The sequence below is a fragment of the Gossypium hirsutum genome, chromosome A10 (genome assembly GCF_007990345.1).
Source record: "Gossypium hirsutum isolate 1008001.06 chromosome A10, Gossypium_hirsutum_v2.1, whole genome shotgun sequence".
Classification (NCBI taxonomy): Eukaryota; Viridiplantae; Streptophyta; class Magnoliopsida; order Malvales; family Malvaceae; genus Gossypium; species Gossypium hirsutum.
Genome location: NC_053433.1, coordinates 116,828,796 through 116,844,240, shown reverse-complemented (window position 1 = coordinate 116,844,240; position 15,445 = coordinate 116,828,796). Strand labels below are relative to the sequence as shown.

Sequence of the window (15,445 nt, the reverse complement as noted above, 5' to 3'; positions counted from 1 at the left end):
ATTAAATTAACACTAATTGAGTTTTAGCTCAATTAGAATCAACATTGTTATCGGTGCAAGAAGACATGAGTTCAAGTACGTTAAAGTACATTATCCTCCTATGTAAGGGTTGGGGTTAATGTTGGGTAAAGTACAATAGATGACACTCAATTATGATCTTTTTCCTCTTTGTTGATCACTCAATTATGAAAAGTTACAAAAATTATTATTTAATTATTAGTAAATTTCTTTTTTAGTTACTCAACTATTCAATTTTATCTTTTTTGGTCATCGAATTATATTAAATTTTTGGATTTTTTATTTTTAATTTTTATGTTAACCAATTAGTGATAAAAAATAAAATAAAATTAAGTAGCTGAATGATCATTTTTATAAATTTTCATTGTTAGATACCTTCCACTTAATTTACCCTAATAATAATAGTAATAATAAATGATAATAATTTATTTACTAAAAAAACATATAAAAGATTAAATTTACTGATTAAAAGGTACAAACTTCAAAGCACAAAGCTATTCCCAACAAAACAGAAACTGAAAAATATTACAAAATTACAAACCCACACACACAAACCCAAAAACCCAAATTTAATTCGACACATATCGTATAAATTCACCGTCCGATTCAATAGCTGCCATAGTTTCCGGCGCCAAAACCACCTCTAAATCAACGCTACCGTTCCCTTCCCGCCCTGGAAAGGCGGAGATCTTCCCATCAAATTTATTAGCTCCGCCACTCCTAACTGCCAACGGCCGTCCCCACCCAAAATCATTGTCATACATCGGAAACCTCGGTGAACTCCCCATCGTCATCGACGCTCCGTCGAAATTCCCGAACGGAAAACACCGTGGATCCTTTTCCCATTCTTTAATAAAACGACGCACCGTTTCATCATCGTGGGCATTCACGTTCTCATTCAATCGTTGCGCACACCAGCGTAGATCACGTGACGTGACGTCACCTGCTGACGCGTATGTTGGGATGCTTTGAATAGCGTTACCAAAGTATAATGGATTAAGCTTTGGGTTTAATCGGTGACGACAATTCACCGCCATGCGAAACGTCGTCGTTTGGGAAGCCGGTAACTTCCTCCCACGCGTGACGGCTCGCCAGAGTAGAGCGGAAAGTGACTGAAAAGATGAAATCTCCGGTATGGGTTTATATTTGTCGTTACTTTGTTTCCCCATAAGTTCACCGGCGGCGTTGAAATCGCCGGCGTTGAGTTGAAAGTTGTTAGCTTTAGCTTTAAGTTCCATTATTGCTTCTTTACTGAAACTGAAAATTCTTTCACGTAACGGTTCGTTTTCGTTGAAAGTAACTTTGGGTCCTCCTTCCGGTAATCGTAAAACCGCCGGCGAATTCAACACCGTTTCCCTTGTAAAATCTGGTCGCCGTGTAATCTTTTCAATACTCTGATTACAACAACTATCACTAATTCTTTTACAAATTTCAGCGAAACTATTGAAGAAATTCCAAAACGACGTACCGTCAGTCACTGCATGATTAACCGAACATCCGATGAAAACCCCATCAGCCAACTCAGTGAGTTGGACCGCCATGATCGGCATATAATGTCCTTGATAACTCACTGTTTTATCATAACAAAAGAACCCTTTCACAAACCATGGAACATCAAGTGGACTAATGACGTCTCTGATGAACAAAGTGGTACCTTTTGCATGGTGAAACTCAACGCCGGCGTCGTTGTATGTAATATAAATATACCCATTCCGATCAGTATAAAGACGACCGGCGAGAGGTGAGAAAAACGACAGCGTCTTAGAAAGGGCTTGTTTCAGAATCGAAATGAGTGAGTTAATAGGGATTGAAGGACGAGTAAAAAGACAACCTTTCTGAATATAATGACAAGACAACATGGGTAGATCCGAAACTGAAAGCTTAAGTTCGCCAAGGTTTGATTTTTGGTCTGGAAAAATCATGGTTTTTGAAACTAAAGTAACAGGGAAAGTTGAAGAAGATGAAGGCATGTTTGTTTTAAGGGAAAATTTGACTCTTTTTTGATTGGGAAGGATAGAAAGTGAGGGAAAATTGAAGTGAATGGAAAGAGTATTTATAGGGAATTGTGAAGGGGGTGCATGCATTTATACATTTTTACATATAAGCTTATGTTGTTTTGTTTTTTGATTTCTTGTATTAAATTGTATGTTAATGGGTGTTTGGCTTTTTTATATTTCTTTTAGATGTTCTTCTTTGTCTCATGTGGCTAAATATTTTCTTATCTGTTTTTCATAATAATATTCATAAAATAATGTTAATCACAATAATTCAATCAGATCTTTTTATTTTTTTTATTTAATATCTTACTAAAATATTTGTTTATTGATCTCTTAAAAAGATATTCTCAAGTTGAGATACTTGTAAAAATTGGTTGACCCAATCATAGTTATTGATATCGGATTTGTGTTTAAGTTTTTAGTTAATATTAATTTATTTAGTGGTATTTATAAATCGATTTGAGTCTAAGCTTGATTTAAAAAAAATTTTAATCTAAAACTCGGGTTTAGCTAATTTAGTTCGCCCAAATAACCCTTTTCTCTATTTAAAAAAAATCATATTAAAATTATAAGGAAGGATCTATTTACACTAAGTTAATATTATAGTTGAAATAACATGAATTATTAATTCTTCCTTGATTTGCTTCATTATTGTGAATGAATTTCTCAATCATTTTTTAGTTGATTCAAGAAAAAGTTAGGGTATTAGTTTTCAGAATATTAATGATATATCAATAATTTCTACAAAGACGTCTATAATTAAAATTTGTTTATTGTATAAGGTCTAAAGCAATTTTATTCTCTTTTTTGTATTTTTTGTACAATTAATATTTTAAGAATATCGTTAAATTTATTAATGTAATTGTCCTTGTCATGCATGTAAATTTTCGAACTGATCTGATACTTATATCATACCAATCTAAATATTAATATATATAAGAAAAGTTATTGAACAGTTAAATTTTTTTTATATAAAATAAATAGTTAGAGACTTTCAGTTTGTGTCAAATTTAACACGCATAATTTATATGAATTAAATAATAAATTCAACAATTCAATAATTAAAATATTAATCATATAAAAAAATGAAAAAAAACCAATATAAATGAATAATTTCTTGAAAATTCTTTATATTCTTTTTTCTTTAAATAGTAAAATAAGTCAAATCAGATACTAAACTCGATCTCGACCAGGACGTGCGAACTAGGCCGGCCTAGCTGGATGAACCGCTCAGCTAATGAAGACCTTTATTAGCCTATCCTTCATCAATTATTTTTTTCTACTAATTAAGAAAGTTGAAATCAATATGTTCTTTTTTTTATCAAATGTTAATATGGTTCATGAATTTGAAACTTATAGTAGTATTGGCCTGCCTATAATGGAAAGGTTCATCCCCACTATTTGTAAAGTAATGATGATTTTATCAAGAGTAATTAAATGCACTTTAAACTAAGTTTAGAGATAATATTTGTCCAAACCATTTCCAAATTATCATTAATTAATCTAAAATAATTTAAAAAGTTAAATTGTATTGGTATCGACATTATTATTAGTGTAGGAGAGCGTTAACGGTTGAGGAGGGGCTATGGGTAGTTCGAGACGTTGTATCAAAAAAAGCAGATACGATTAAGAACCTATAATAATATTAGTTGAGTTACTTTTATTTTGGTGAATTATAACAACAACACGACTCAAATCCAGACCACACCTTAAACAATGATCATCCTGATCATCAGACTAATACACGAGGTTTCATTATTTTTTTAATTAGTGAAAAAGGATCATTACCCTTTTTTCTTTCAATGTTGAAGTTCAATGTTGAAGTTCAAGTTGTTATTAATTTAAGCTTTTGATTTTACAAGTTTGCTTCTTATTCAACAAGTGGGAGTAGCTAGTTGTAACACCCCTTACCCGAGACCATGGTCGGAGTCGAGCATGAGGCGTTACTTGACTTAACTTAAAAGTTCGGGGCATAAAAATTTACTTTCAAATTTAATTTCATCATTCATAATAAAGCTGTCCTCCTGTACAGCAGTCACTAAAATAATTATAATTCAAGCTACAAAACTCGAAATTTAGATCCGTAAATTTTCCATAAAACTAGACTCATATATCTATTCATCATAAATTTTTCAGAATTTTTTTCTTTAGCCAATTAGTACAGTTTATTAGTTGAAGTCTCCCCTGTTTCACTAATTGACTATCCTAACCACTCATCACTAAAATTTAATTATCTCTTATTAAAGGCTTCATATGGTGATTAAACTTATTTCTACTGAAAATAGACTCATTAAGGAGTCTATACATATAAATTATAACTCAAAATTCCTTCTGTACAATTTTTAATGAATTTCTAAAGTCAGAACAGGGGACTTCAAAAACATTCTTGCCCTGTTTCACTAAAATTCAAATATCTAAAATTATATAATTCTTTTGCTTACTCCACTTCTTTTATATGAAAGTAGACTCTTTCAGCTTTAATTTCATATCTCACTCAACTTCTAATTCTATTTCCACTATTTTTGGTGATTTTTAAAAGTTACATCAATGCTGCTGTCCAAGAACTGCTCCATTGCAATTTTTAAAAAAAATTTTAATATAACCCCTTTATAATTGTCTAACCTTCCCTGCAAATTTCAAATCACAACCAATTCCAGTATTTCATCTACTTCATTTAAATACTAATGAAGTTCAACCAATCAACCATTTCAAACTAAAAACATGTATATATTACGATATCTAACGCAACCATAACATTCAAATTTACTTTTCACTTCAATTCCCTATACATGCCATATAAATCCAAAAAGTTGCTTAACATAAACTACCGGAGTATATCTGGATAGTGTGATTCTTGATGTAGATCCGATCCTCCGAATGTATAAATACGTTAATCTACAAAAACAATAAACACACACATGTAAGCTTATAGAAAAGCTTAGTAAGTTCATAGGCATAAAACATAAATCTTACCAAACACTTGTACACTTATACAATATACACCATTACTAAATTTACCTGTCAACCACAATCTTTGGTGAGTTCCTTGGTATAAACTCACTACTACTTATTCTTTTACCATAATTCCTTTGGGCCCATTTGTCACTTACCATCCTTGATCAAAATTAAGGAACGGTTACGGAAAATTGAGTACTTCACTTTCACTTTGACATATGACCTCTTATCACTTGTCCTTGATCAGATAAGTGTAGCTAGGCTACCACTTATCACTTTGCCACTTGATCAGATAAGTGTAGCTGAAGCTACCACTTATCACTTTATCACTTGATCAGATAAGTGTAGCCACTTATCACTTTGTCTCTTGATCAGATAAGTGTAACCACTTATCACTTTGTTTCTTGATCAGATAAGTGTAACCACTTATCACTTTGTTTCTTGATCAGATAAGTGTAGCCACTTATCACTTTGTTTCTTGATCAGAAGTACTCAAATCCGGTGTTCCACTTAATTTGATCATTTATTCGATTTTCACATTTTTATTTTATTCTCATTTCAACAATAAATACATTTCATCATACATTGTATAGTTCATGAAATTAACATTTAATCATTAAATTTCAGCCGTATGAACTTACCTGGATCGATTTGCAGAATTTGTAAAAGTTCAGGGACTAATCGGCTACTTTTTCTTTTCCTCGACTTGTTTCAGGTTCTCGATATGATTCAAAAATATGAAAAACCAGCTTATTCCAGACCTCCTATGGCGTTTTTGCTGATAAATTGTGAAGAGATCTCTAGATTTTTCACTTTTGTCTTTGTTTTAAATGTTTAATTTGTTAAGTTTCCAATTTTGCCCCTGTTTCTCCTTACATTCTGCTGATTTTTCTTACCCAACCGTCCAGCCCATATAATTTGGGTCTAATAGCCTTTTAAATCCCTCCACTTTAGTCACTTAAGCTATTTAATCACAATTTAACAAATTTTACACTATTCCCAATTTAGTTTTTTTTAGTTAATTAACTATCCAAACGTTAAAATTTTCTAACGAAACTTTAATACCAACTCAATGACACTCTATAAATATTTCTAAAAATATTTATGGCTCGGTTTAAAATCTTCGAGGTCTCGATACCTCGTTTTTTTTATTTTAATTATTTTAATATTTATTCCTAGTACACTATTCACTATTTCAAAAATTTTCCTAACTTCACATTTAACTTATACTTACTAAATTTATAATATTTTCTACTCGTTTGTCAGATTTAGTGATCTCGAATCACCATTCCGACACCACTAAAAATTCAGGCTATTACACTAGTGGGTAATGAAAAGAATTCTCAAAATTGAAGGAAGCTATAGCTATTTGATAAATCTTTCTATTAAACTAAATTGGTCATATTTTGACTTTTAATAGCTAATATTTTTAACTTCGGCATCTTATTTTTTCAATTTTATTAAAAATAAAATTTTAAAAAATAATTTTAAAATATTAGAAATAATTGAATACGAAGATAGAAAATTTTGACCACTCAAAATTAAAATGTGTCAACTTTAACGAGACGAAAAGAGTATTAAATTTCAAAGTTCGGAGAATAAGATTTAAGATATTATATTTTTATATATAAAACTTGAAATTTAATTCAATTAATTTATGAAAGCATTTTCTAAAATTAGATGACATTCAAGTTGGAATCTTGAATATTTTAAACACTTCCTTCTAGATTGACTAGAAAAAAGAAAAATAGATATAGTAATGGGGAGGAGATTTTTACTTCATATTTGAGGAATCTATCAAAGACTATATAAATCTTGGATTTATACATAAAGAAAGCCCACATATGCGAGATATGCATGCCTCCTCCCCATCCATCCAAATCCATATACCAAATCTCTTCTAATTTGCCATTTTGCTCAAAGATTTGACTCATATATCTGTTTTAGATTACATCTTATATAGATTTTAAACTGATTTGGTCGGTAATAGCTAGGGGTATCCCCATCATACATATATATATATATTTGTTTTTATAACATAATTAGATCGGTCAATTTTGATTCGAATTCGAGAATTCAATTTAATTAATTTGAATTTAAATTTGACCTAACCTGATTTAGTTATATTAGAGATGATCTGAATTCGAAACGAGTTGAATTCAAAATGACTTAAAATTGAGATAATTTCACTCAAAAGATTCAATTGGTAAACTTGAATCACTTGAACTCAAAACAATTAAAACCCGAAATGACAAAAACCCAAAAGTCATACAAAAAAAAAAACCCAAAATTAAATCAAACCAAAACCAACTCGACTCGCCCAGTTTCTTGTACAATTAAATCTTGTTTTTTTTTTGGGACGATTTTAAGGGTACATACTTTCTCATATTGGACTTATGTATTTGATATATACATAATGTCAAATTTAGCTCTCAACGTTTACAAGTTGTATTTTTTTATTTTTTATAAATTTGACTATTAACCTTTAAAAATTTAAATCGCTTTTTTAAACAAAAATGTTTATTAAAATATTAATTTTTAACAATATTGGTGTAACAATCCACATGGCAATTCAATTGCACTTTTAGAGTGACAGGACTTTATTTGCATTATATATCACACCAACAAATAATTTAAAAATTCATAAAAAACAAAAAGCATGAAGTAAATCTGATTACCATTCGAGCTATCATGTTAAAAAAATTAATGTTTTAGCTAGTATTTCCGTTAAAAAATAACAATTTAACTCTTTTCGAAAGGTTGATGGTCAAATTTAATTTAAAAAAAATAATGACCAAATTGACAAAATTCACAAACGTTGAACTCAAAATAACTAAAAAAAATCAATTTCAAATTCAACTCAACCTGATTTGATCATATTAGAAACGACCTGAGCTACAAATAAATTAAACTCAAATAATTTAAATCTAAAACAATGAGAACTCAAATAATAAAATCCCGAACCCAAAACTAACTTGACTAAAAGACCATTTAAAGGGCACACACTTTAATATGTTGGCACCATAATCGAAATTCAAATCTCGACAATCCCTCCTTCTTACCAATTAAATTAGCTCATTAATATTTGGTTAAATAACACTGAATATATATTATTTGTAAAGCATTGATTTGAATCATTCTATTTTGTAAATTAAAAAAAAACACTCACAATAATTTGGTTTAAAATAAGCACAATCCAAATCTCCATAACATTCTCAAAGATTCCATAAAAACAAAAATCAAAATATTTTCATACAAAATACTAAGAATCCACCCTCACCCACTTGTGTCTTAATAACATAATTATCTATGTTGGTTGTCACTCTTTTCAAATCCCAAGACATTAGAAAGAATCTCAGTTGTTTTTAGCTAATCTTGAACTGTCTCTAATGATTTTAATCAAAATTTTCTTAAAATATGATGTTGATAATTACAATATCTTATATGCTCTTAATTATTAGCTCATTATTGTTTGATCTACAGTTAAAAGTCGGTTAATTAAGTTAAGAAGAATCTTTAAATCCAGCCATTTCTGATTTGTCGGCGTCTGAGATTATTATTTTATTTTTAGGTCTAATTTTGCCCCACTCCTTGTACTCTTTAGACCTTTGCAATTTAGTCCTCTACTTTTAATAACACTGTTAATTGGTTTCTATTAAATTTAAATATGTGTTATCAATTGGAATTTGATCTTTAAATCAGACCTTCGAATATCAGAATGTCAATTATTAAAATTTAACTAAATTCCATTAGCAATATCATTAACTGGACTTTAATTTTTAAATCAGATAAGTAGAGTATAGTGTCTGTAGGTTAGGTTAGGACAGGTTCGGTTTGGATCTATGCATTGTATTAGCAACATTTATACTTGCCCAAATCTGGTCTAACCCGAAATATGAGCTTAAAATTTTGTCCAAATCTGCTCATATTTATAAATGACTAACCCAAATTAATTTTATACCAGCTCATATTATTTTTTATTTCTTTTACATAAAAGGCTATTTTTAATTTAATATTTTTTATAAAAATTTCAAATATAGACAACTTAACATTTTTTATAATACTATTGTATATTTTATGTGGTATAAGTTACATAATATATCAAAATAATATAATTAAAAAACACGCAAGGTCAAGCATGCTTGTTCTTGACATTTTTAGGGCCATAGATAAAATAATAAATTGAGCCCTGTTTTTAAAAAGATTATAAAATGCAATACAATAAAAGCTGAAAAGTTTTGGGGGCCCTAGGAGATGAAGAATTTAAGGTGAAAAATTGAAAACTCTAGGCATTTAATTAATTTGTTTTAGTCTGAATTTTTTCCCACATTAAAAACTGAAAAAATAATAATCTTTGGACCCTTTCAGGCTTGAGTCTCGAATGACTGCACTCTCAAACAAACCCCAAGTCCGGACCTGAGGCCAGATCTGATGCCTTGAATGTTAGAATTCATGTTAGACCTAGATATAATATTTTTGTTCAAACCCTTCAAAATATCGAGCAACTGGCCTGTCCCATGAATGCGAACTTATGGAATTAAAAACAAAGGGACTAAATTTAAAAAACCCCAAAGGTAGAAATACCAAAGGGCATAATAAAACCATGTGATTCAAAAAGCTTTAATTGAAGTCCAATTGTATGTTTGTAGCTTACTTAATTGTTTGACTTAAAGAAATAATAAATTAAAGATTGGTATGGAATGCTAAAAGAGAGGAGGGGTCATTTTAATCATAAACAAAAAGGCCTTGACAATTTGCCACGTGTATGACAGTTCAATATATACCGACCATAAAGAATTTTATGATTTAATTATTGGTGTTTATTTTAATATATAGTTTAATTAGTACATTTAAGTGAGTGTTGTTGCACTGAACCTTGGCTAGACAGTTCAAGAACAACTATTTAGTCGGTGAACATATAATGTTGGGTACATTCAGTTATCTGCTGGAATTTTAATGTAAAGGTTCATGCAATAAAATTTTAATCTTTCTTTTTTCCATGACCATTTAATTTTCTAATGATGTATTCGAATTCGATTTTTAAAAAATTAAATTTCATTTGATTTTAGTAAAGTTTAGTATCTTAATACTTAATTTAAATAATTTGAATATTTATTAATATGGCATATAAAATAAATAATATTATGTTAATATTAAGTATTCGGAAACAATCATGTGAGTTACTACGTCAATATTGTTAAAAAAATTAAAATTTCTAAACAACATTTCGATTTAAAATATTAATAGTCAAATTTAACTAAAAAGAATCTTGTCAATGTTGAGGATTAGATTTATTATTATGTTTTTTCTTCCGCTTTAATTAAGATTGAAAAGTCTCAATCTGAACTCGAGCACTAACATAAATGATCAAGTATAAAGTCAAGTATATGTTGGTTGAGATTTTTTCACTAGATTACCCTTTTTTTTAATATTATCTAATTATAGGTTTTTATCATATCTGCTCTTTTTTATACAAATGCCTAGAACTACCCATACCCTCTTCCCAACCCTTAAATAAGATGATAATGCATAGGGGTGACCAAAACTCGATTTGATTCGAAAAATAAAAAAAAATTGAATTTTGAGTTAATCGAATTGAATTATTCGAATCAACTAGAATAACTTGATTTGAGTTTCGAGTTTGAATCAAGTTGAATTTCACAATTCGAATAATAGATTGGTGTAAATATCCTTTTGGTCCATGTTAGCTTTGAAAACAAGCAAATTGGTTTCTCTCAAACAAAAATTACAAAAAAAAAGGATCAATATAATTTTCAAAAATTCAAAAATTATATTTTTTAAAAAAATATAAAATTAAAAATTAAAAAAAATTCTAAAATAATAATTTTGGGACCTAATTAATGATTCAAATTCATCATACTCAAGTATTTTTTATTATTATTTTGTTTTGAAATTTTTTTAAATATATTTAGTTTCAAAATTATGTGCTCTAACATGTAATTAGTTATATTATAACAATATTTTTATTTGATATGTTTATTTTTTTAATTTCACTCGATTCGACTCTATTTGAAAAAAAATCAAATTGAGTTAGGATGATAAACAGGACCCGTGAACTCGATTAACTCGAAATTTTTTCACTCGATTCAATCGAACGCTCACCCCTAATAATGTACTTTAGTGCAATCGAATCTAGGTGCGAAGCTAGAAATTCTTTTTAGGGGGGCCGAAATGAAATTTTAATTTTTAATAGTATATATCTTTATAATTTTTAAAGGATTACATTAAATTTTCATAATTTTAGGGGGGCCGAAGTGCAATTTTACCTTTACTAATTTAAAATTTTAGAATTTTCTAAATGACCAAAACAATAATTTTCTATTTTAGGGGGGCCGGGGCCCTACCAACCCCTCTGGATTCACCTATGATCGAATCTATATCCGCTTGCACTGATAATAATAATGTCAATCGAATTAAAACTCAATCAACAATAATTAAAGAGTTTAATGAAGTATAATCGAGTAAACCCTATAAAATTGAACTCAAATTCTAAAAATAAAATTAGATTAAACTCGAATCAACCATTATTTTTTCCTAAATTTAATATGGACTCTAATTGATTCAATTGAAAGTGGAATTTTACCAAACAAAATATAAAATTTCCTGATTATATATGTTTTCTGAATTTCTTTAATTTAACATATGTCACACGTAAATTTTAATAAGTAATGATTTATTTGTTGACAAATAATGAAGGGTTGTTGTAATTATATATGTTTGTTCACCAAACTAGTCCCTTAATTCAACTTATCATATAATTAAACCTATATTTTTGAGCTATATACTACGTACGTATAAATGATCAATGAACCAAGTCACTTTTTTAGAAGAATATTCTAATAATGCATGCCAACTTTTGTCCAACAATTGACTCACTAATTAATTTACACCCAAAGAGAAAGAAAAACCAAAATTTTAGGTACAAAATTAACACATTTTATAGTTGTTTAAGTTCGGTGGGATTCAAAATAAAGTTTGTTTGTATTTACAAATGATTAATTTAAGTTTATTTTTTTATATTCGTTTTATTGTTTATGTTTGAACTTGTAGCTGCCCATTCCAACAATTTCGTCTCTAAAATTTGAAACTGTGTTATTTTCTTGAGATTTATGTGATTTGCCGCTGCACCTAAGGTGGTATTTAAATTTAATATTTAATAATTTATTTTGTTGCGTATTAAATTTTTTAATGTAAATACTTATTATTTTTAATATTTAAACTATTATTGAAGGTATTGATTGAGTTGGTGTCCGAAGTCAACTGGATACCAATTCAGTAGGAAAATGATTAAAAGCCCCTTACGTTACAAAGTAACCGATATTAATATGAAGGTGTTTTTGTTTCTATTTTGTGATTACTCGAATAGTCTTCTTGTAATTGTTTGATACTTGTGGGTACTCAGACATGTATTTATAACTTATCACACTTAAAAAATATATATTATTATGATAAATTTTGAACCTAAAACACTAATTTTCAAAATTTAACCATTTTAATCAAGGTCACGTTTTGTAAATATAAACTCTTTATATATATATATATTTATGTAAGTTTTTTTCACCCACGTGTAATCTAGTTTATATTATAGTGTTATATAATAGTATAGATCTACTTTTTATTTTATATAAATTACATTATATATATAAATACATAATTAGAAAACCGAGTCAAGAAGTTGAACATTGAATGATGGAGTCTAACCCCGAGTAATATTTTAAACAGGAACTTATTTTTTGAGCTTAGTAATTTTTTCTACCTTTTCTGAATATCAAATTTAATTTTAGATTTAAACAAATAATCTAAGTCATGAATAGATTTAATTTTCATCATTGTTTTCAAAATTAGAACGATCAAAATACCAGTCTAGAATAAGGTGTTAAATTGGTTGACTCGTGAACCGGTTGAACCAACAGTCAAACCAATTGAATTATTATTTTTTTAATAATTTATTAAATCGAACATGTCGAAAATTGGTGATCTAATCGATTTAACAATTAATCCAGTTCTGAAAGACTTGATTATTGTATACACATTTGATTAATTATAACTTATAATTATAATTATATGGAATTTTAATTCCAAAATTATTATTTATTTAACCGATAATTACTATGTTACATATATTAGATCACAAACATCAAGACCGTTATGACAACCACCAATCTCATAATCCTGGACCCATCTTTACTTAAAACCCAACCCATCAACGGTCTAAAACATAACACGTAATAACATAAAAATACATCGACACCGTTCGATTTTAAACGGTTACATATTGCATGAACTCGTGATCCGACTCAATCCCGGCCATCGTTTCTGGCGCCAAAACCACCTCTAAATCAACGCTACCGTTCCCTTCCCGCCCTGGAAAGGCGGAGATCTTCCCATCAAATTTATTAGCTCCGCCACTCCTAACTGCCAACGGCCGACCCCACCCAAAATCATTGTCGTACATCGGAAACCTCGGTGAACTCCCCATCGTCATCGACGCACCGTCGAAATTCCCCAACGGAAAACACCGTGGATCCTTTTCCCAATTACGAATAAAACGACGAATTGTCTCGTCGTCGTGAGCTTTCACGCTTTCGTTCAATTGCTCGGCGCACCACCGTATGTCACGTGACGTGACGTCACCGGCTGATGCGTATGTCGGAATGCTTTGAATTGCGTTTCCGAAATATAAAGGATCCATTTTTGGGTTCAACCTGTGACGGCAATTCACCGCCATCCTAAACGTCGTCGTTTTGGTAGCCGGAAGTTTCCTTGCTCGTGTGACTGCTCGCCATAGAAGAGCTGAGAGTGACTGAAACGATGAAATCTCCGGCGTAGTTGAAACGGCGGCGCATTTGAAAAAATTTTCGAATATTCCCGGTAAATACTTGTCGTTACTTTGTTTCCCCATAATTTCAAAGGCGTTGAAGTTGAAATCGCCGGCGGTGAGTTGAAACGCATCGTTTTTGTTGTTAACTTTGGCTTTAAGTTCCATTATAGCTTCTCTGCTAAAACTGAAAATTCTCTCACGTAATGGCTCGCTTTCGTTAAAAGTAACTTTGGGTCCTCCTTCCGGTACTCGTAAAACCGCCGACGAAATCAAAACCGATTCCCGTGAAAAATCCGGCCGCCGGGAAATTTTTCCAACACTCTGATTATTGTTGTTACTAACTTTCCGGCAAATTTCAGCAAATGTATTGAAAAAGTTCCAAAACGACGTACCGTCAGTCACCGCATGGTTAACTGAACACCCAATAAAAACCCCATCAGCTAACTCAGTGAATTGGACCGCCATGACCGGTTTATAATGTCCTTGATAACTCACCGTTTTATCAAAGGTGAAAAACTCTTTAACCAGCTCCGGTACATGAACTGGACCGATGACGTCACGGATGAACTTGGTGTCACATTTGGCATGGTGGAATTCAACGCCGGCGTCGTTACAAGAAATGTAAATGTAACCATTAGTGTCTGTGTAAAAACGGCCGGCGAGAGGAGGGAAAAACGACAGCGTCTTGGACAAGGATTGTTTGAGAAGGGAAATCAGTGAATTAATGGGGATTGAAGGGCGAGTAAAGAGGCAACCTTTTTGAATGTAATGGCAAGATAGCATAGGAAGATCTGAAACTGAAAGCTTGAGGTCTTCAAGGTTTGATTTTTGGTCTGGGAAAATCATGGTTTTTGAGATAAGAATCAACGGAGAAGAAGGCATTTTTTTGTCTTTAAAATTCTGGGTTATCTTTTTTCAGTTCACTGGGTTATGGATTTGAAGATCGTGAATGGAGAGCAACTATTTATAGAGATTTGGGTGCATGAATATGGTAGATTTGGGTTTGGTTTTTTTTTTTAATTGATTGATTGAAAAATCAGATGGATTATTTTATTCTATAATTTGACAGGGGAAAAAGAATGGATATTTTTTTGTAGAGTGAGTTGGCAAGTGAGTTGAGGTTTAAGTCAATCCTCTTGTCTCCATCTTTTTTTTTAAGAAATATTTTTTCCATTTAATCAAAAGATTTTATCTCAAATAATTGCAATAATTTCAAATCACTTGTGATTTTGTGAATATGGGATTTTGGTCATATGAGATTTCTTTTTAAAATTAAGTTTTAGATGTAGATGCAAATCCAAAAAAAAATGAATAAATTAGCATAATACAATCGTATTGAAAACTGAAATATATTTCAATTTAAATTAGAATAAATTTTTAAAGAATTTGGTATAATAGGAATTAAACTTTTAATAAATCTGGAAAAGAATTCACGCATTATATTTAAGGTAATATGCACCTAACATTATAACATTATTAGTAAATTTACGTTTTAGTCACTCAATTTCAAAAAATTATAAAATGATTATTCAATTATTTGAAGCTTTTTATGTAAGTTATTAGGCTGTTAAGTGTTTTTTTTTAAAAAATTTGGCGCTAGCGAGCTTTGAGTAACTATTTGGTAATCGGTACA

General features: G+C 30.0%; 2 protein-coding genes across 3 annotated transcripts; both read right to left on the bottom strand.

Annotated features, from left to right (window-relative positions):
* Window positions 1–461: 461 nt before the first annotated feature.
* Window positions 462–2,104, bottom strand: LOC107899189 (uncharacterized acetyltransferase At3g50280). Of its 2 annotated transcripts, XM_016824822.2 has the most exons (2): window positions 1,487–2,104; window positions 462–1,384 (listed from the first exon to the last, which is right to left on the bottom strand). In XM_016824822.2, the coding sequence occupies exons 1-2, from the start codon at window positions 2,100–2,102 to the stop codon at window positions 588–590; spliced, it is 1,413 nt and encodes a 470-aa protein (XP_016680311.2). In that variant the 5' UTR covers window positions 2,103–2,104; the 3' UTR covers window positions 462–587. The 2 variants fall into 2 exon arrangements, with proteins under 2 accessions (XP_016680311.2, XP_016680310.1); XM_016824821.2 differs by having other exon boundaries at window positions 462–2,101.
* Window positions 2,105–13,067: 10,963 nt separating this feature from the next.
* LOC107934979 (uncharacterized acetyltransferase At3g50280) lies at window positions 13,068–14,763 on the bottom strand. Its single transcript, XM_016867505.2, has one exon. The coding sequence runs from the start codon at window positions 14,692–14,694 to the stop codon at window positions 13,252–13,254; it is 1,443 nt and encodes a 480-aa protein (XP_016722994.2). The 5' UTR covers window positions 14,695–14,763; the 3' UTR covers window positions 13,068–13,251.
* Window positions 14,764–15,445: the final 682 nt, after the last annotated feature.

Excerpts from the sequence above, each read along its gene's own strand:
- LOC107899189 (XM_016824822.2), bottom strand. The coding sequence starts at position 2,102 with ATGCATGCACCCCCTTCACAATTCCCTATAAATACTCTTTCCATTCAC. Across the intron at positions 1,385-1,486 it reads TAATCATGCAGTGACTGACG|ATTTTACAAGGGAAACGGTG; the intron begins GTACGTCGTTTT and ends CACGGCGACCAG.
- LOC107934979 (XM_016867505.2), bottom strand. The coding sequence starts at position 14,694 with ATGCCTTCTTCTCCGTTGATTCTTATCTCAAAAACCATGATTTTCCCA.